General features: G+C 37.4%; 1 protein-coding gene across 2 annotated transcripts; it reads left to right on the top strand.

The window, feature by feature from the left end:
* Positions 1 to 9,463: 9,463 nt before the first annotated feature.
* Positions 9,464 to 20,669, top strand: LOC113047310 (uncharacterized). 2 transcript variants are annotated; one of them, XM_026208671.1, is made up of 5 exons: positions 9,464 to 9,840; positions 17,134 to 17,296; positions 17,427 to 17,720; positions 18,054 to 18,211; positions 18,526 to 20,669. In XM_026208671.1, the coding sequence occupies exons 1-5, from the start codon at positions 9,765 to 9,767 to the stop codon at positions 18,630 to 18,632; spliced, it is 798 nt and encodes a 265-aa protein (XP_026064456.1). In that variant the 5' UTR covers positions 9,464 to 9,764; the 3' UTR covers positions 18,633 to 20,669. The 2 variants fall into 2 exon arrangements, with proteins under 2 accessions (XP_026064456.1, XP_026064455.1); XM_026208670.1 differs by having other exon boundaries at positions 18,054 to 20,658.
* Positions 20,670 to 21,150: the final 481 nt, after the last annotated feature.

The following is a 21,150-nucleotide window of genomic DNA, read 5'->3' as shown; positions in this document are numbered from 1 at the left end:
ATAAAAAAAAATGCCTAGATGTACACCGTAAGTCGCAATTCAGCAATATAATACAGAGATGTGATTTTTTTGGCCATATCGCCCAGCCCTGTCCACAGCTCCAATGTTAAAGCGCAGCAGTCGACTTATGTGTAAGGTGTAAGCCAGCCGCATTATAGCACTTGTGAAAACCAGTCGCATTATAGCACTCCTGAAAACCAGTCACATTAAACCAGCCACATTATAGCACTTGCGTAAACCAGTCACATTATAACACTTGTGTAAACCAGTCACAGTATAGCACTCGTAAAAACCAGTCACATTAAACCAGCCACATTATAGCACTCGTGAAAACCAGTCACATTAAACCAGCCACAATATATCACTCGTGTAAACCATTCACATTATAGCACTCGTGAAAACCAATCACATTATAGCACTCGTGAAAACCAGTCGCATTATAGCACTCTTGTAAACCAGTCACATTATAGCACTCATGAAAACCAGTCGCATTATAGCACTCGTGAAAATTAGTCACATTATAGCACTCATGAAAACCAGTCACATTTAACCAGCCACATTATAGCACTCGTGAAAACCAGTCGCATTATAGCACTCATGAAAACCAGTCACATTAAACCAGCCACATTATAGCACTCGTGAAAACCAGTCGCATTATAGCCCTCGTGAAAACCAATCACATTATAGCACTCGTGAAAACCAGTCGCATTAAAGCACTTGTGTAAACCAGTGACATTCAAACAGCCACATTATAGCACTCGTGTAAACCAGTCACATTATAGCTCTTGTGAAAACCAATCACATTATAGCACTCGTGAAAACCAGTCGCATTATAGCACTCGTGAAAACCAGTCACTTTATAGCATTCGTGAAAAACAGTCACATGAAACCAGTCACATTATAGCACTCGTGTAACCCAGTCGCACTATAGCACTCGTGAAAACCATTTGCATTATAGCACTTGTGAAAACCATTTGCATTATAGCACTTGTGAAAACCAGTCGCATTGTAGCACTCGTGAAAACCAGTCACATTATAGCACTCGTGAAAACCAATCGCATTATAGCACTCATGAAATCCAAATGCATTATAACACTCATGAAAACCAGTCGAATTATAGCACTCGTGTTAACCAGTCATATTATAGCACTCATGAAAACCAGTCGCATTATAGCACTCTTGTAAGCCAGTCACATAGCACTCATGAAAACCAGTCACATTATAGCACTCGTGAAAACCATTTGCATTATGGCACTTGTGAAAAGCAGTCACATTATAGCACTCATGAAAACAAGTCACATTATAGCACTCGTGAAAACCAGTCACATTATAGCACTCGTGTAAACCAGTCGCATTAAACCAGCCACATTATAGCACTCGTGAAAACCAGTCGCATTATATCACTCGTGAAAACCAGTCAAATTAAACCAGTCGCATTAAAGCACTTGTGTAAACCAGTGACATTAAAACAGCCACATTATAGCACTCGTGTAAACCAGTCACATTATAGCTCTTGTGAAAACCAATCACATTATAGCACTCGTGAAAACCAGTCGCATTATAGCACTCGTGAAAACCAGTCACTTTATAGCATTCGTGAAAAACAGTCACATGAAACCAGTCACATTATAGCACTCGTGTAACCCAGTCGCACTATAGCACTCGTGAAAACCAGTTGCATTATAGCACTCGTGAAAACCAGTCGCATTATAGCACTTGTGAAAACCAGTCGCATTGTAGCACTCGTGAAAACCAGTCACATTATAGCACTCATGAAAACCAATCGCATTATAGCACTCATGAAAACCAGTCGAATTATAGCACTCGTGTTAACCAGTCATATTATAGCACTCATGAAAACCAGTCGCATTATAGCACTCTTGTAAACCAGTCACATTATAGCACTCATGAAAACCAGTCACATTATAGCACTCGTGAAAACCATTTGCATTATGGCACTTGTGAAACGCAGTCACATTATAGCACTCATGAAAACCAGTCACATTATAGCACTCGTGAAAACCAGTCGCATTAAACCAGCCACATTATAGCACTCGTGAAAACCAGTCGCATTATAGCACTCGTGAAAACCAGTCAAATTAAACCAGCCACATTATAGCACTTGTGTAAACAAGTGACATTAAACCAGCCACAATATAGCACTCGTGTAAACCAGTCACGTTATAGCACTTGTGAAAACAAATCACATTATAGCACTCGTGAAAACCAATCGCATTATAGCACTCATGAAAACCAGTCGAATTATAGCACTCGTGTTAACCAGTCGCATTATAGCACTCGTGAAAACCAGTCGCATTATAGCACTCGTGAAAACCAATCACATTATAGCACTCATGAAATCCAATCGCATTATAGCACTCATGAAAACCAGTCGAATTATAGCACTCGTGAAAACCAGTCATATTATAGCACTCGTGAAAACCAATCGCATTATAGCACTCATGAAATCCTATCGCATTATAGCACTGATGAAAACCAGTCGAATTATAGCACTAGTGTTAACCAGTCATATTATAGCACTCGTGAAAACCAGTCGCAGTATAGCACTCGTGAAAACCAGTCGCATTATAGCACTTGTGAAAACCAGTCGCATTATAGCACTCGTGAAAACCAGTCACATTATAGCACTCGTGAAAACCCGTCACATTAAACCAGCCACATTATAGCACTCGTGAAACCAGTCGCATTATAGCACTCGTGAAAACCAATTGCATTATAGCACTCATGAAATCCAAATGCATTATAGCACTCATGAAATCCAATCGCATTATAGCACTCATGAAAACCAGTCGAATTATAGCACTCATGTTAACCAGTCATATTATAGCGCTCGTGAAAACCAGTCGCATTATAGCACTCTTGTAAACCAGTCACATTATAGCACTCATGAAAACCAGTCACATTATAGCACTTGTGAAAACCAGTCGCATTATAGCACTCGTGAATACCTGTCACATTATAGCACTAGTGAAAACCCGTCACATTAAACCAGCCACATCATAGCACTCGTGAAAACCAGTCGCATTATAGCACTCGTGAAAACCAGTCGCATTATAGCACTCGTGAAATCCAATCGCATTATAGCACTCATGAAAACCAATCGCATTATAGCAATCATGAAATCCAATCGCATTATAGCACTCTTGTAAACCAGTCACATTATAGCACTCATGAAAACCAGTCACATTATAGCACTCGTAAAAACCATTTGCATTATAGCACTTGTGAAAACCAGTCGCATTATAGCACTCGTGAAAATTAGTCACATTATAGCACTCGTGAAAACCAGTCACATTAAACCAGCCACATTATAGCGCTCCTGAAAACCAGTCGCATTATAGCACTCATGTAAACCAATCACATCATAGCACTCATGAAAACCAGTCACATTAAACCAGCCACATTATAGCACTTCTTTAAACCAGTCGCACTATAGCACTTGTTAAAACGAGTCGCATTATAGCACTCGTGAAAACCAGTCACATTAGATCAGCCACATTTTAGCACTCATGAAAACCAGTCACATTATAGCACTCATGAAAACCAATCACATTATAGCACTCGTGAAAACCAGTCGCATTATAGCACTTGTGTAAACCAGTCACATAAAACCAGCCATATTATAGCACTGGTGTAAACCAGTCACATTATAACCCTTGTGAAAACCAATCACATTATAGCACTCGTGAAATCCAGTGACATTATAGCACTCGTGAAAACCAGTCACATTAAACCAGCCACATTATAGCACTTGTGTAAACCAGTCACATTATAACCCTTGTGAAAACCAATCACATTATAGCACTCGTGAAATCCAGTCGCATTATAGCACTCATGAAAACCAGTCACATTAAACCAGCCACATTATAGCACTCATGAAAACCAGTCGCATTATAGCACTTGTGAAAACCAGTCACATTATAGCACTCATGAAAACCAGTCACATTATAGCACTCGTGAAAACCAGTCGCATTATAGCACTCGTGAAAACCAGTCGCATTATAGCACTCGTGAAAACCAGTCGCATTATAGCACTCGTGAAAACCAGTCACATTATAGCACTTGTGAAAACCAGTCGCATTATAGCACTTGTTAAAACGAGTCGCATTATAGCACTCGTGAAAATTAGTCACATTATAGCACTCGTGAAAACCAGTCACATTAAACCAGCCACATTATAGCGCTCCTGAAAACCAGTCGCATTATAGCACTCATGTAAACCAATCACATCATAGCACTCATGAAAACCAGTCACATTAAACCAGCCACATTATAGCACTTCTGTAAACCAGTCGCACTATAGCACTTGTTAAAACGAGTCGCATTATAGCACTCGTGAAAACCAGTCACATTAAATCAGCCACATTTTAGCACTCATGAAAACCAGTCACATTATAGCACTCATGAAAACCAATCACATTATAGCACTCGTGAAAACCAGTCGCATTATAGCACTTGTGTAAACCAGTCACATAAAACCAGCCATATTATAGCACTGGTGTAAACCAGTCACATTATAACCCTTGTGAAAACCAATCACATTATAGCACTCGTGAAATCCAGTGACATTATAGCACTCGTGAAAACCAGTCACATTAAACCAGCCACATTATAGCACTTGTGTAAACCAGTCACATTATAACCCTTGTGAAAACCAATCACATTATAGCACTCGTGAAATCCAGTCGCATTATAGCACTCATGAAAACCAGTCACATTAAACCAGCCACATTATAGCACTCATGAAAACCAGTCGCATTATAGCACTTGTGAAACCAGTCACATTATAGCACTCATGAAAACCAGTCACATTATAGCACTCGTGAAAACCAGTCGCATTATAGCACTCGTGAAAACCAGTCGCATTATAGCACTCGTGAAAACCAGTCGCATTATAGATTCGTGAAAACCAGTCACATAATAGCACTCGTGAAAACCAGTCGCATTATAGCACTCGTGAAAACCAGTCGCATTATAGCACTCGTGAAAACCAGTTGCTTTAGAGCACTCATGAAAACCAGTCGTATTATAGCACTCGTGAAAACCAATCACATTATAGCACTCGTGAAAACCAGTCGCATTATAGCACTCTTGAAAACTAGTCGCATTATAGCTTCGTGAAAACCAGTCACATTATAGCACTCATGAAAAACCAGTCGCATTATAGCTTCGTGAAAACCAGTCGCATTATAGCACTCGTGAAAACCAGTCGCATTATAGCACTCGTGAAAACCAGTCGCATTATAGCACTCGTGAAAATCAGTCGCATTATAGCACTTGTGAAAACCAGTCGCATTATAGCACTCGTGAAAACCAATCACATTATAGCACTTGTGGAAACCAGTCACATTAAACCAGCCACATTATAGCACTTGTGAAAACCAGTCACATTAAACAAGCCACATTGTAGCACTTGTGAAAACCAATCACATTATAGCACTCGTGTTGTTTAATTGCTGTCAGAGTTATACTACAGTCAATTATTTAGTCAATTATTTGCTGGGGGGAAAATGGAAAAAGCTAGCACTTTTATGCTGTCTGCAGCCTTTGTCTGTGCTGATCTTCATTTACAAACACGTCATTAAAATGAAATGTAACAAGTGCTGTTAACAGATATTCTGTGATAAAGTAATCCATATGAAAACAACGCAATGTCCGTTTTTCACGTCTCCCTTCATTATATCTAATGTGACCACGCCCCCGTGCTGAATGCACTATTCAGATTCAAACTGAAGCGCGCGGCTTGAATACGCACACACAGAAGAAAAAGCAGCGAGACTGTTCAAGTTTTTTATTTGACTGTTTGCTTCGCGATGAGAGGAATAAGACATAATTCACCCCAAAAAGATGCTAACGCATTGTTTACCGTGAAGTTGTGTGCAGAACAACCAATCAAAACTGACTATGTTAGTTGACCAATCAGAACACAGTATGCTACCGAAAGGTGGGGTTTAAGGAAACTGAATCTTTTGAACAGCTTTGCGCGAACCGTTTGGGGATCTCTGAGAATTGAGGTAATTTTAAAATGATATTTTGACAAAATGACAATGTTTTTTAACCTTGGATAGATTTAAACCTATTGTACAGGACTTATAAACAGTGATAGGAAGCTTAGAATTTTCATCTTACTGGCTCTTTAAAAAGGAAGCAGTTATTTTTAAATATAAAAAAGTAATGATTTTTTGTATTTTGAGTCAAATAAATGCAGGCTTGCTGAGCAGAAGAAACTCAAAAACATTCAAACTCTTACGGTTCACAAACCTTTCAGTGGTAGTGTACAGTATGTGTTTTTGATGAAAATATTACAGCTATCTTCAAGTTAATAAAGCAAAGAAAAGAAGAGCATGGATAAGTCCAGAAACAGTAAGTGATCCACTTTCATTCTTAATAGTTTCTTAAGTGAAACTGGTCAAATCCTCTGCCACTGATCGTGCTGGGCAGTCCACCAACAAGAGTCAGCGGGAGGAGTGACTCAGCATGCGCGTGTGGAGGAGTGGCGGACAGCGCAAGCATATGGCGCTTGAAATGATTATTGCGGAGACAAGACTGACAAGCATGACAGATAACAAACGTGTATACTATGGAACACCGACGGTGCCAATATTCTTTAAACGAAACGCATGATTTTTGACTGCGTCAACACGCACTGTTTGTTCGCATTAACGCTGTAATTTTTTACGTGTTTCTTTTGTATGTGTAAACACGCACATTCTGGTCGTGTTAATGCGTCAGTTTCTTTGAGATAGGTATAACGGAGGTCGGAGCCAGCTCCAAATGGGCGGGTCAGCTCCAAATGGGTGGGACTTCAGCTCCAAGTGGGCTGTACAAACCTCCAGAGCCTTTTGATTGGTTTATTTAATGTCATGGGGTTAATGCACGCTGCGAATCCCCCCCCCCCACCACCACCACCACCAAAAAAAAAAAAAAAGACGACGTCAACTTCCCAAGGCTTTTCAGCGTCAAGAAAGAGGAGTTTGAAGGGGTAAGTTTAGACTTGTACAACGTATTACAAGTTGCGAAAAAGTGCAGTATCTTGGCGGTTGATGTTTTAGTCTTGACGTAGTTAAATCATGATTACAAGCTCATTGCATTCAAGTTTGAAAATGAGAGGACATTCATGTGCAATTTTTTACCTTCAAAACTCATATTTACGATTATTCCAAGAGCACGTTAAGACAGCATTAGCAGCACAGATAAATTACATCTTCATTGTGTCTGTTACCCTTTTGTGCTAAATATTTCTGCAATACATTTACGCTGCAGATTACGGACACTGAAGACTTTAAGCAGGTAGGCTATTGTTACTAACGTTACGTAAAATATGCAGACCTATGTATTATAACTGCACTGATATTTAAGCGATCAATAACTATTAATAGATTTAGTACAGTGTTCTATAATAGTTAAAACTCCTAACTGATAATGCTTGACTTTAACAAAGCTGGTCATTGTTTCAAAACAATTTTAAAATGTTATCTATTTTTACGTGTAACGTTAATCCATATAATGTAATGCAATTGAAATATTTGGTTTAATTACCAAATTCATTTTTCAATTTAATAATCATAACAGAGTGGATATATGAGGATAACTGCAGTGTCCACTACCATGCATTACATATCAACAGGTGTAGAATTAATTTTGACATTGTAGGAAACACAAACAAACAAAAACATTATGTGTAAACTTTGTGTTACAGAGAGTTCAAGTCTGGGTGGCCAAAAGTTATATTTCAGTGACCTGGTTACCGTCTCTCTCTGCAAACCCAAAGGATCACTTTCCTGTAAACTTGTTTTTGTTCTTTCTATGCATCAAGATGTGTAATTTATTTTTTCTGAAGATTTTTGACTAATGTGTGTGTGTATGTGGGTCTTTGTGTGGATAAAATATGTTCATACTTTAAAGGTGGACATTTGCAACAGCGCTTGTCCCTAAAATTGCTCCAGGGGTATGGTCAGAGACTGTCCTAAAGGACAAATGTTGGAATGTAAATGACATTACATTCTGTGGACGTCTTACATAAATGTGCATTGTACTTTAGTTAATGTTAACTTGTCAACAGTGAATTATTTTACGATGTCATTGGACTGAATGTTTAGTGACTAATGACACTTCATTCCATTAAAAATATAATCCATAGCATTGGAGTGAAAGCAGCAGCAAAGTGTTCCAATGCTGATACAAATCAAGCTGGTTAAAACCTCAGGTTCCTTAAATATCTGTTCTACAGGACTTTTTGGGGTTGGACAGATTTTGTTATGGTTTTGAAGTCTGATGCTCACCAGCCCTTCATTTATTTGTTCAGAAATGCAGTAGAAACATTCATATTGTAAATTGTAATAATATTTTACAATAACTCTTTTCTATTTGAGGCAGCAGCGGATCTAATCATCATTAACGGGACCACAGTGGAGAGAGTGAGCATCTTCAATACCTTCAAATGCCCTGCAAAGAGTAGCAGAGCACATGTCCAGAACATCTCTCCCCTCTCTGCAAGACATCCAAACCAGGAGATGTAAATCTAGGGCTGTTAAGATCCTTAAAGACCCCACCAACCCATCTGCTACAGTCAGGCAGACCCTTCTGCAGTCTGATGGCAAAGATGGAGAGGCTCAGGAGGAGTTTCTTCCCTCATGTTATCAGACTACTAAACATGGACATTAAACACACTGAACTTTATAGACTGGTTGTTTAGGGCTACCCAATAACTCTCTGCACACTGCGCTTTTTTGACAACCTAACTAGGTATTTCATCCTCACTGCACATTGTGTACATCTCTGCACATTATCTGTGTAGCAGTTTCTGTGTAGCACCTCTACAAATCATCTGTGTAGTAATACAGTATATTGTGAATGTTTCATTATTTGTATTTAATTATCTCCAAAAAAAAAAAAACGTATTTTTTTCCTGTTGTTTCATTATTTGTATTTAATTTTCTCTTACTTATTTTTTTTGCACAGTCTAAAAAGAGTATGCCAGACCTACATTTCACTGCTTTTTGCATGTCATATAACAAATAAAACTTGAATTTTTAATGGTTTGGAGCGTTACCTGTGATTGAGTTGGTGATAAAAAGGAGATGGGGAAATGAGTGTCTTAAATTGGACTTTGGTACCAATAATATTTTCCTCTTAAGTCTTGGAATGTTTTTTTTTTATTATTATTAACTCTTGTATTACTATTTAGATTTGTTTTCTTTTTTTAAATTAAATGTTTATTTGTAAAATGTACTTCCACGTGTGGCCTTTTGTAATGTTGTTTCACCTAGAGCCAAGGGGGTTGTAACAATCTAAACAATATAATTCTCCCTCAGATTTCAAACTTGCATCAAAGAAAAACATTCACATACAGTAAACATTTTATTGCTCTAAATTACTCATTCATTTTCTTGATACTGATATAATTATAAAATTAATATAATTTAATATACTTGTATGTTTGCAGTTGTCACAAAATTATATAACCCCTTGTTAATAAAATTTAAACTACAATGAAGAACAATAAATCTGTTTTTCATTAGTATCGCTTCTTTATGCCATCCTCATTCGCGCGCACCCCGGCAAAGACGCAATGTGAAATTTCCGCTTAAACCCCGCCCATTTGTAAAATCCCGCCCACTAGCGGCAAAAGTCCCTCCCACTTGGAGCTCTCCGTGAAGTCCAGCCCACTTGCGGCAAAAGCTCCTCCCACTTGGAGGTCTCCGGGCTGCAGCGATACCTACTTGGTTTCTTTTGCATTTGTGATGCGATGGCACGTTGCTGTATACATATATAAACATCAGATAACATTTCTTTCCATGAGGGATGATGTGCTGTTAGGTAAGCAAATACCTATGCAAACGTCACACGTAACATTTGTTCGTGAATGAGATCATAATTTTACGTTGGCATGTACATAGGCAAGCGTAAAACTTTAGAGTCAATGATGCATTTATACGTTGGTTGTGATGTCGGTGCTGTGTCATGCTGTGGCATCTCATCCCATTTGTACTGGATTGCTCTCTACGATGGCTCTTAGAAATTTTTTATTAAACTGTCAAAGAACTTTTACAGAGTGCGTTCAGTTGGCATCCTCTTATAACACGGAGGATGATTTGAATATCATCATAACCAGGTATGTCCAAAACATATTACATTTACAAGATGGCTGACTTCTAGCAACTTGAAATGCTAAATGAAATAATAGAAGATAAATGCCATGCCTTACAACAACAGTGGGTCTCATTCACTAAATATGCGTAGGCACAGATTTTTGCGTGAAATGTGCATACGGACGTTTTCACGAATAAATCATGATTCATCAAAAACTTTCATACTAAAATTTATCCTAAATGTACGAAAAGATTCAAGAACAACTTATACCACTCGTACGCAATAATCATGTACAAACGGGGCCTTATAAGCATGTGTTAAGAACCCTATATAATTAGATGTTATTAATCAATTATAATTACAGTTCAAATTTTATATATATATATATATATATATATTAGAGGTCCAAACAACAATCACCTGATCTATCCTTATATAAACGGTGATTAAGGTGTCTCATCTTGTGTTTAGAGGCATGGCACACTTGGTACTGCTAGAAGACATCGCGGCGCGTGCTCTAAGGAGAGAGCGCGTCTTTAGAGAGTGCACAGATATGTTCGCGGAGAGTGACGAATGGCTGTTCAGTCGCTTTAGGTTGCCCAGAGAAGTCCTCGTTGATTTATGCAACTCACTGGAACCACACCTAAGCCACATCACCAACTGCTCTCACCCTATACCACCTTATCTCAAAGCCTGTGTTATAACCCATCCCAGCCGGCATTTCAACGTTGATTCAACGTTGAAACAACGTCAGGTACCATGGTTGAATCAACGTTGAAAAACCTTTCGATTTTGCAAATTGGATCAACGTTGAAATCACGACGTGGATTCACCGTTGAAATCGCGACGCTGTTTCACCGTCTTACCTGCATTATGGGTGAATTAGGGTCGTGCTGCAGCCCTGGGATGAAAGATGAATGAGGTGTTGATCTTGAAAAGTTAATCAGCGTTGATAACACGACGTTGTTTCCCCGTCGTACCTCGTATATAAATACACCTAGATCCTAGTTGGCATTTAGATCAACAATGTACATGCAAGGCTAAAAATCTAATGACTGGCAGCGATGGCTTTACAAACAACTTCAATAAACTACCACATGCTCAAAATTATCAAACAGCAGTTAAATTTTGGAAACATACTGTATAAAACAGATGAAAATAATCCCACACTTTATTATGCAGAGTATGCAGGGAGGTAATGCTAAAAACATGTAGTAGAACAATCCAAATACAATAATATTTAAAGGTTTTTGTAAAATAATTCGGCACAAAAATGCATATTATTTTCAGCACTTACAAGACAAACCCTTGTACCTTTATGACTGAAACCAGTGGATCTTTTATTTTGGTGCAAACCTACAGTTTCTGTCAAAAACATGTTTTAGTAATGTGTCTCATTACAAGAGTTGTGTACATTTGTGCAGTGAAAATGTGTTGAACAGTTCGAGAAGGGAACCTTCCACCAGTTGATTTCTAATGGGAACCCCCCCGGACTGTGTCTTCTTTACCGTGGGGCATGCAGAATGAGATTTCTACCGCAGGGCACTCTAAAATGTTAGAACCAGCAGCCTTAGTGTATACAGTGTGGTTGTGCTTCGGGTGATCCTTGAAAGTGTCCCAGCGCTAGGTCCTTTCTGACGCCGTCCCCTCCACTCTCTCCCACTTGTGCACTTTCTGTACCGTCCTGTATAAACATTTACATTTAATCATTTAACAGACGCTTTTATCCAAAGCGACTTACAAATGAGAAGAACAGAAGCAGTCAGGTGTACAAGCGAACAACAACAGTATACAAGTGCCATGACAAGTCTCAGTTAGTCTAGTACAGAACGCATAGCCAGGTTTTTTTTATTTTTTATTTTTTTTTATATGAAAGACAAGAAAAGAAGGAAAAGTGCTAGTATTAGTTGGTTAAGTTCTGGTGAAAAAGATGAGTCTTAAAATGTTTCTTGAAAATGAGTAAAGACTCAGCAGTTCGGATTGAGATTGGGAGGTCATTCCACCAGCTGGGCACAGTCCAGGAAAAGGTCCGTGAGAGTGATTATGAACCTCTTTGGGATGGCACCACAAGGAGTCGTTCACTTGCAGAGGGCAAACTTCTGGAGGGAACATAAGATTTAACCAGTTTGTTTAGGTATGTCCACAATGTTTCACAATAACTTTGATATTGTCAAATATATTTAACTGAAAACTGAATGCAAAATAAATCACACAATATTTTCACTTTACAGTTCAGTAACAGTGATGTTGGAAACAAAGTGGACAACACTATTCATTAAACACTTATTTAATGTATTCAGATGAAAATTTACAATATTAACAAATTATTCACAAGCAGTGTTTTCAGAGCCCCAGTTACACTGTTTTAATCAAAACACTAGTAATACAGTGTAGTAAAACAAATAAAATCTAATTCAGTAAATTTTTATTAAACTAAGCACAATCAAAACCTATCACAAAAGGTCAAAGCATCTCTAGCAGAAGTGACAGTGCAATGTAGCAGATGAACAATTTCTTACCAATGTTTCAAGAACAAGCTGGATCCTTGATGACTCTACAAGGGGAAAGAAGAAATGGTTTACTGAAAAGTTCTTTAAAAGCAGGATTTCATATTATACCATTTCTTTAAACCACTGGTTCTCAAACTTTTTATACCAAGTACCACTTCAGAAAATATTTGTTATTAAATATTAAGTTGCACCATAATGACCAACATTACATTTCAGCAGCGTAGTAGGCCAAACTATTATAGTTTTATTCTAATAAGAATATTTATTGTAGTCAGACACTTTACCATGTTTGAACATTAACACTACAACTGTGCTTACATACACAGGTAAATAAAAATAAAGTTTAAATTAAAATGTAATTTTAAATGTAATTATGTAACAAAAGTCACAAAACTTTACTGTACTTTAACTCTAACATACTTAAATGTGCAAAAAAAAAAAAACTTACTCAAAGATTAAGTTAAAATATATTAACATTAATTAGTTTAATTTAGTGATTCACCTGCATAACAACTAGAGGGGGCCTGACACTTTGAGAACCATGGCTTTAAACAATCCTTTTATTTATTCATTTTCATTAATTCATTAAAATTATATTATTTAAATACCGACATTTGCACTTATATGTTGCAGAAAACACTTTGAAACTATTATAAGAATACAAACATATATAACACACCTAATGCATGGGATACATATCAGGAAAATATGGGAAAATCTCTAAACCATCTCTAAATCTCTCTTACCAGCAACACATTAGGTGAGCACCTAACTTGATCATCTATGATAAAGCAATGCAAAAATAGACACACGGGTATTTATTTATCTGCAGGTTACATGTCCTTTAAACTACCCATTTGTAAACTCTGGTAATACTTTACTATTTTCAAAAGATAATAAAGATAACGTTAGCTATTTTCTTACCTCATTTTGCCAGGATGTTTTCAGGACCTCGCAGAACACCTGACCCTTCTTGTGTTCACGGTTTTTGTTCTCCATTGACATGTCACGACTCAAAATAAATAAAAAATGTACAGGCAAATATGAAATAATTCGGGACCGATAGAGCAGTCAGTTAACGAGCTGCAGCTCACAGTTAGCCGCCTCACTCACAGAAAGACGACAATAACGGTCATATTTTTAAATGTAGAAAGGCGCGAACCGATTCATTGTCCAGTTTCCTGAATGACAGCCAGATTAACCAATCATGATAGAAGTAATAAAATAAAACTACCAATGGGAGTTGTTTCAGTGTGATAAAGCAGCGAAATGTATATAGTTTTATTGTTGTTAATGATGATAATATTTAACATATACCTTTAGATTTTAGAATAGGTATCATGACTAAAATATTTTAAAATGCTATTAAAATAATTAATTTAAATAATTTAATATAAATAATTTAAAAGCTTGTTAACCTTTTTCTACCATTTAGCATTAAACATTTTTAACGTTGTTTCATTAAAACAACTGACCTTATTTCAGCCATATTTCAACGTTGAAAGTTGGTCATGTGGTGGATGTTTTTCAACCATTCAGCTTTAAACGTTGAATCAACGTTGTTTCAACGTTGAAACCACAACTGACCTTATTTCAACCATATTTCAACGTTGAAGGTCGGTCATGTGCCGGCTGGGATGCTTCTTTTTTACCTGTGCCCGTTATGCCAGTGGATACACTTATAAATAAAAAATTTTCCTGGCTTCCACCTCCGACAGCAAAACCTCACGTTCATTATCGTTAAAGTTATTTTTCTTTGTCTTTTGTTTTTCGGTGCCATAATTATCTTTCTCTGTACAAGTGCCTCGTTGTGGAAAGCCCTTATATGGAGCTGGTTTGGGCGTGAATTATGCTAATTACTGACCTCGTGCACGCGGGCGCTCATTTAGAAGACTCCAAATTCACTAACAGAAGAACGAGTTTAAGAACAAGCTCATCTGCATACGCACGTGTTGTACACAAAATTGTACACAAAAATTAGTGAATGAGACCCAGTGTTTTTTATGTCAAAATTATGTTAAACGATCTGTGTTACCATAAACTGGGGACAAGAAGCCAAGTTTAAAAACTGTATTAACGTTACTGTGTATTTGCATGCTGCATGGTAATTTGTACTGTCACAGAACACTTTAGCTTCAGAAACCATGTTTAAAACACATACATTTTATTGCATGGTTATTTCCTGGTTTTGATCTCTGTCTCCCTCTCTCTCTTTCTCAAGCCAACATAAAGATTGCAAGTTTTACTACAACTAGTTATGTTTATGAATTACAGAATGCAGACAATGGCCACAGGGTTCCCGCGGGTCCTTAAAAAGTCTTAAAATGTCTTAAATTAAAATCCGGGAAATTAAGGTCTTAAAATGTCTTAAATTTACCGTAAAGTTGCTGTAGGTATTACATTTTCAGCCGGTGTGCTTAATGATGATAGGGAAGCACAGTGGTCCACCATAAAACATCTAATAGTTGATCAATTTAGTATGTGTGAAACAGGTGTGAAATGACAGTCTCCGTGATTTATTAGCTTATTACGGTAGGTTGGCTTACAGACGCTGACGTCGGTCTGCGCCTGCGTGCTGCCATTACGCGGTTGTCGAGGTTAGGTTCAAAATGCAAAGATGGGAAAGTGTAAATTTAATGACAAGTGGATGGAAGAGGATTCGTTTAGGAGGTGGTTGGCGCCGGCTGAAAATAACAATGAGGCAATGTGTAAATTCTGCAAAAAGACCTTTTCGTTAGGGACCATGGTGCTCAAATCCGTCGAGTCGCACATGAAAGGAGGAAAGCACCAGCGGTACGTTGCAGCAGCTAGTCATAGCGGGTCCAGGTCAATCCCTGCATTGTTTGCAGCTCGACCTAACGATGTTACTAGTTTAGACGCCACCTCACAGTCGGCTATAACAAGTTTCATTTCACCACCTGATACCCAAAAGGCAGAGGTACTGTGGGTTCTCCATACTGTGACGAGGCACAATTCATTTAAATCTAACGAGGACATACGTGACATCTTTGCTGCCATGTTCCCCGATTCGCAGCTTGCCAAGTCATTCACCTGTGGTGAAAACAAAACTGCATATGTCGCCAAATATGGCATCGATTCATTCATCATGAAGGAGCTATCATGCAGCGTTAGTGAGAAGCCATATGTCGTCATGTTTGACGAAAGTTTGAATAAAACGACAAAGAACAAACAAATGGACCTTCATTTGCGATTCTGGACTACTGATGATGAGACTAGCACACACTACGTCATCTCCCGCTACTATGGGTCGGTGTTCATGGGTCACTCCAGAGCCGAGGACATGTTGGGTCATTTCAATGTAAGTAACGTTACGATTGTGTTTGAAATCGCATACTATTATTCATACTAAGTGTGATGTAATGTTAGTGCGGTTTAAAGCTCATATGCTAGCGGTGTAAACGCCAACACTCCCCCGGTGCTCAGTGTTCCCACTCCGGGCAGAGGACTGGTTATGTGCTCCAGTCAGGTCACAGGTCTATGGTCACGTTTACAATCTAACAGGTAACAACACTTAGCTCAGAGTTTAAGGGGTATAACTGGTATATGTGGTTTATAGTTTAAATATGTGTCACTTAATGCCATAGCAACAGTAAACATTCACTTAAGGGTTAATGAGCTGTAAATAGAGATGCAGAATACAGCAGGGACCAAGATGGCAGAACTTATGACTAAATCTAATTCCATGAGAAAAAGATGCAAGGAAAAGAGAAAAGAGTTGGTGGACCTAGACCATAAAATTGAGAAAAGAGCAGCAGAGTTATGACACATGTCTTGAGGAGAATTTGGGATGTTACAAAACAAAGGGTTTCTCTCATTAAAAGTCATGTAATAACATTTGTGTTTTCTAACAATTCTGTAGATTATTTGTCAACTTTTTGGCTTGTGAAAGGCTGTTTTGAGGACTTTCATTATTGATCTTATTTTCAGGATTCTATTCTACATGGTTCCTTCATACAAGGCATTGTGTTGTTTAGTGTAATCCAGTTTATCTATGTTACGTTCTCTCTGTTCTACATCACAAAGGAACAAAAAAAAGAAAATAAAAAGGTCTCAAAGAAAAGTATTTTTTTTTTTTTACTTACCGAGTTTACACATTGCACATAATTGATACCATTGCACATAATTGATACCAAATGGAAAACTTTTGATTTCTATTGTAGGAGGCAATAAATTGAGTAGCCTGTTCCAAAGAAATTATGAAATTTTTGGGTCTTAAATTATATTTGTTGAGGTCTTAAAAAGGTCTTAAAAAGCATTAAATTTTACTTTTAAAATGGTGCAAGAACCATGGGCCAGAAGTGTGGCATGGTCTAGAGTGTGACTACTTGATCCAGAAACGGCAAATAGTATCCTGAATAGTCTGTCTGATTTCATGGATATTCTTGAAACATTGCCTCAACCGCAAGGTATGCTCTAAATAGTCAGATTGACTGTAATTTTAATATAATGCTTTTTGTTATAATTCATTTTATTCTTCTGTTAACTTTAGTTCCCCAGGCTTACAGTGCTCCATTGGTGAGGGGTTTCTCTGGTCAACCACAATATTCCATTACACAGGAGCAGTTGCGTTTTCTGCTGGAATATAATTTTTCAACAAAACAGATGGGCGAAATCTTGGGAGTCTCCAAACGAACTGTAAAGCGACGTTTAAGGTGAGGTTACTTTTCTCAGATGTAAAAGATGCTACCCTTGTATTTGAGTTGGATTGGGTACATTATTCACTTGATATTTAACAAAAAAAATATTCCATTGTGTCTCTAATGTGCTTTTTTCTGTTAACAGGAAGTACAACATTTCACTTAGAGACAGATACAGCAATCTATCAGACTCTGATCTTGATAACCTGGTCAGAGAAGTAGTTGGAGGCAACGATGAGCTTGGGGCAGAAGCAGTGAGAGCTCGTCTGGCAGGTCAGGGGATTGTAGTGCAGCGGCGCAGAGTGCGACAAAGTTTGATCAGGACCAATCCAATAGGAGCAGCCCAGAGGCTCACCACGCGCAGACTACACCGAAGAATTTATCAAGTTGCAGGCCCAAACTCCTTATGGCATTTGGATGGCAACCACAAGTTAATCAGGTATTAATTATTTTTTTCTCTTATTTTACAGAGATAAAATAGCATGTGTTAAAACCTAAAATACATTTTACATATTTTTGGCTTTTATTACTTATTAAGATATGTTAGAGTCTTTTTGAAGTATATTCCTGTGATATCACAGATATGTTCTAATACAAACAAATCTAGTACAGCTTTAATTCTCCTAGTAACATGGTAGCTCCTGAAAGTGGCTAAATTAATTAATGTAAATGTAGTACAGATGACAGCCAGTATGTCACATAATGTTGTAATTTTATATATGCTACTGTATGTTTTTTCAAATAATCCTGTCCTCATGTCCTTTTTTTAAAGGTGGCGAATTGTCATACACGGTGGAATTGATGGTTACAGCAGACGTGTTGTTTTCTTGAAGGCTTCTGACAATAATCGGAGCAACACTGTTTTTGATAGTTTTGTAGGGGCCATTGGAAAACACGGACTACTTTCTAGAGTTCGATGTGATAATGGAGGTGAGAACAACGCAGTCTGTCTTTTTATGAACATTTTCCGGGGCACAAACAGAGGAAGTGCTCTGAGAGGAAGGAGCACGCACAATCAAAGGATTGAGAGACTGTGGGGTGATGTTTGGCGGGGCATCACTAATACTTACTACACCTTGTTCCTGCTTTTGGAGAGTGAGGGTAAAATTGACAGCTCTAGTGAAATGCATCTATGGGCATTGCATTATGTGTATATACCCAGAATCAACAGGGATCTTCAACTGTTCGTTAATCAGTGGAACCACCACAAGCTAGGAACTGCACGTTACATGTCTCCCCACCAGATCTTTATCAGAGGATGTCTCTCACAGCTACATCGAAACCACACTGGTATACAGGGAATTCTTGGTGCAGATTTAAAATTACACAAACATTACAAACGGATATATAGTTCATTATATAGACCATATATATGGTGAAAATGAAAAAGTCCATTATTTACCATAAATAATTCAACATCAAATACCTGAATTGGTTGAGACTCCAAAAATCTCCTTGTTTTCCTGGAACCATCAGGGTTGAAACTGTAGTAATATGCCTTGCTCTGGCTCCATCCTTTCAGTTATTTTCTTAAAAAATAAACAAAAATATGTCAGTGTAACAAAAAATGTGGTAAAAATAGCAAAAAATTAATAAAAACCTGTCTTCGCCTTTGTTCCAAGGTTTCCATCTGCCGTCGCCGATTTTCCTGCAAACATAATGAACATATTTAGAGTTTTTTTTACATTTAAACTTGGTTTTATTCAGTATCAAGCAACTGATTGTACTGCAAAGAATATAACTTTTAAGAATGTAACGATAAGCCAAAACAAAGAATATTAATAATGAAATTTATCCCAGTTGGTCCAGTGATCAAGGATTGTCTCAGCATTCCAGAGGGGGTCTCTACAAGCACTTGAGATGCATTAGATGTTGTTCCAGGTATCTTGGAGTTCACCATTTACCATTTTACAGTAACAATCTCTCCGTTGGTTGATTTTTTTTTGTAACCTTTATTACATCACCTCTGACTGACTTTATGATGATAAGATCTGTGTGGGCCATGCCCATTTTTGTAGGATTTTTGGTTAACACAAAGAAATCACCCAGGAATGTAAATTCTGTCATGAATTACTCTCTAGTTGTTCCAAATCTGTATAAATTGGCCACAGATAAAGATATGTGAAAGGATGCTTGTAACTAAACAGTTCTTGCCCCCTATTGACTAACATAGTAGGAAAATTGCTTTCCTACATTCTTCAAAATATCTTATTTTGTGTTCAACAGAACAAAGAAACGTATAAAGCAATTTGGTAGTCAATGAGGTCCAAGAACTCTTTGGTTATAAGCATTCTTCCAAATATCTTTCTGTTCATGAAAATGATGGACTATCCCTTTAACACAGTTTTTAGTAAAACCTTAGTTAGAAGTTTTGTTTATTTAATTTGTCTAAAACATTTTGATTGTCCTTAATACATTTAATGATTTAATGATGAGGAGAATAATTCTAGCTTACCCTGTCACTTGTTCCTGGAATGCCTGGCATTGTTTCTGCGGTTCCACTGAAATAATTCCATCAAGAAACATTAAGTGAATTAGTATACAGATAATTAAGCTTTACATATTTTGACATTTGTTTCAATAATTAGCTTTTTAGAAAACAATATTGCTTTTGTGGGATATGTTTGTGTTTTTAAGTTTAATGTTGAAATTATTGTTATAAGTAACCCTGCATATCTAAAGAAACATTTTGATACTTTAGTATGCCTCTCACAGTTTACCTCATTGTTCTCATGCTGTATACCCGTCAGTCTTGGTGTGTCCTGTCAAAACAGACAGTACAGTACAGATATGTCCTGTTCTGCACAACGCCATTGGCAAAATGTTGAACATATGCAGTAACTCCGTATACTTACTTTTAACCGTACATATACTGCTGACCTGCCAAACTCTGGGCATGCTTTAATTGATGCAGGGCAAACTGAGCTCAACTGAACTGGTAAGATCCTTCGACTCTTGTCAACTCTGCAGATTTCAATCTCCGCCTCTTCCATTGTTGGAAAGGTTTCTCTAATTTTCAGATGAAATGCCCTCTCATTCATTGAAAGGGGAACAATTATTTTTTTAAGTGCCGTACCTGTTAAAGAATGTTTTTTTTTTAACCTTTAAAAATACAAATATCACAAATGTCAAAGATTTTACACTTAAGCACTTATGCTGTGTTGTGAGCAGATGCTCACTGCCGTTTTCAATAAAAGATAGCCTAATGATGCTCTGTCTTGCAGCTTGCCGCCTGCTTGTGGCTGAGGTATCATTGGGGATGTTGCTGCGGAACATTCTCAGTCTTTAATGAAACAGTTCAAACAGACAATTTTTCAATAAACATAACAGCATAAACAAGAAAGTGTGTTGTAGATTATATCTTTAAAGCCCAGTGAGCTGTTATTGATTTGTCCATTTTTACCTATTGAGTTTAGGATTACCTACTCTTGTCTTTTTTTCAAAAATACCACAGTATAAAGTCTGTGAATTTAGTCTGTGGAGTTATAAATTAATCTATTTAGAATTTAACTTTTATCTTCAAAATATAACCTGGGTCTGTATGTTTAAAACTTCTCATAAATGCTCCTACAACTAGCCTTAAGTTTTGAGTGTAAACAAATTATAGTTACAAGTAGGACTTTTTAAGAGGAGACTTTTATAAAGAATCTAAGAGCAACTTTCAGTAACTTATTATATGGCTTCACAACTTCATAACTTATTTGGGTAAAATAAATCAAAATTCACTTACAGGGTATCCGCGGGGTCTTGAAAAGTATTAAAAGGTGATAAATCAATTTTGGGAAAATTAAGACCCTTAAAAAGTATTAAAAAGTCTTATCACGGCTTTATAAAGTCTTAAACTGTTGGACCACTAATTCAGAAAAAAT

This window comes from Carassius auratus, chromosome 28 (genome assembly GCF_003368295.1).
Source record: "Carassius auratus strain Wakin chromosome 28, ASM336829v1, whole genome shotgun sequence".
Classification (NCBI taxonomy): Eukaryota; Metazoa; Chordata; class Actinopteri; order Cypriniformes; family Cyprinidae; genus Carassius; species Carassius auratus.
This window is presented reverse-complemented; position numbering and strand designations above follow the sequence as displayed.

Excerpts from the sequence above, each read along its gene's own strand:
- LOC113047310 (XM_026208670.1), top strand. The coding sequence starts at position 9,765 with ATGCGATGGCACGTTGCTGTATACATATATAAACATCAGATAACATTT. Across the intron at positions 9,841-17,133 it reads GAGGGATGATGTGCTGTTAG|TTCCCCAGGCTTACAGTGCT; the intron begins GTAAGCAAATAC and ends TGTTAACTTTAG. Across the intron at positions 17,721-18,053 it reads GGCAACCACAAGTTAATCAG|GTGGCGAATTGTCATACACG; the intron begins GTATTAATTATT and ends CTTTTTTTAAAG.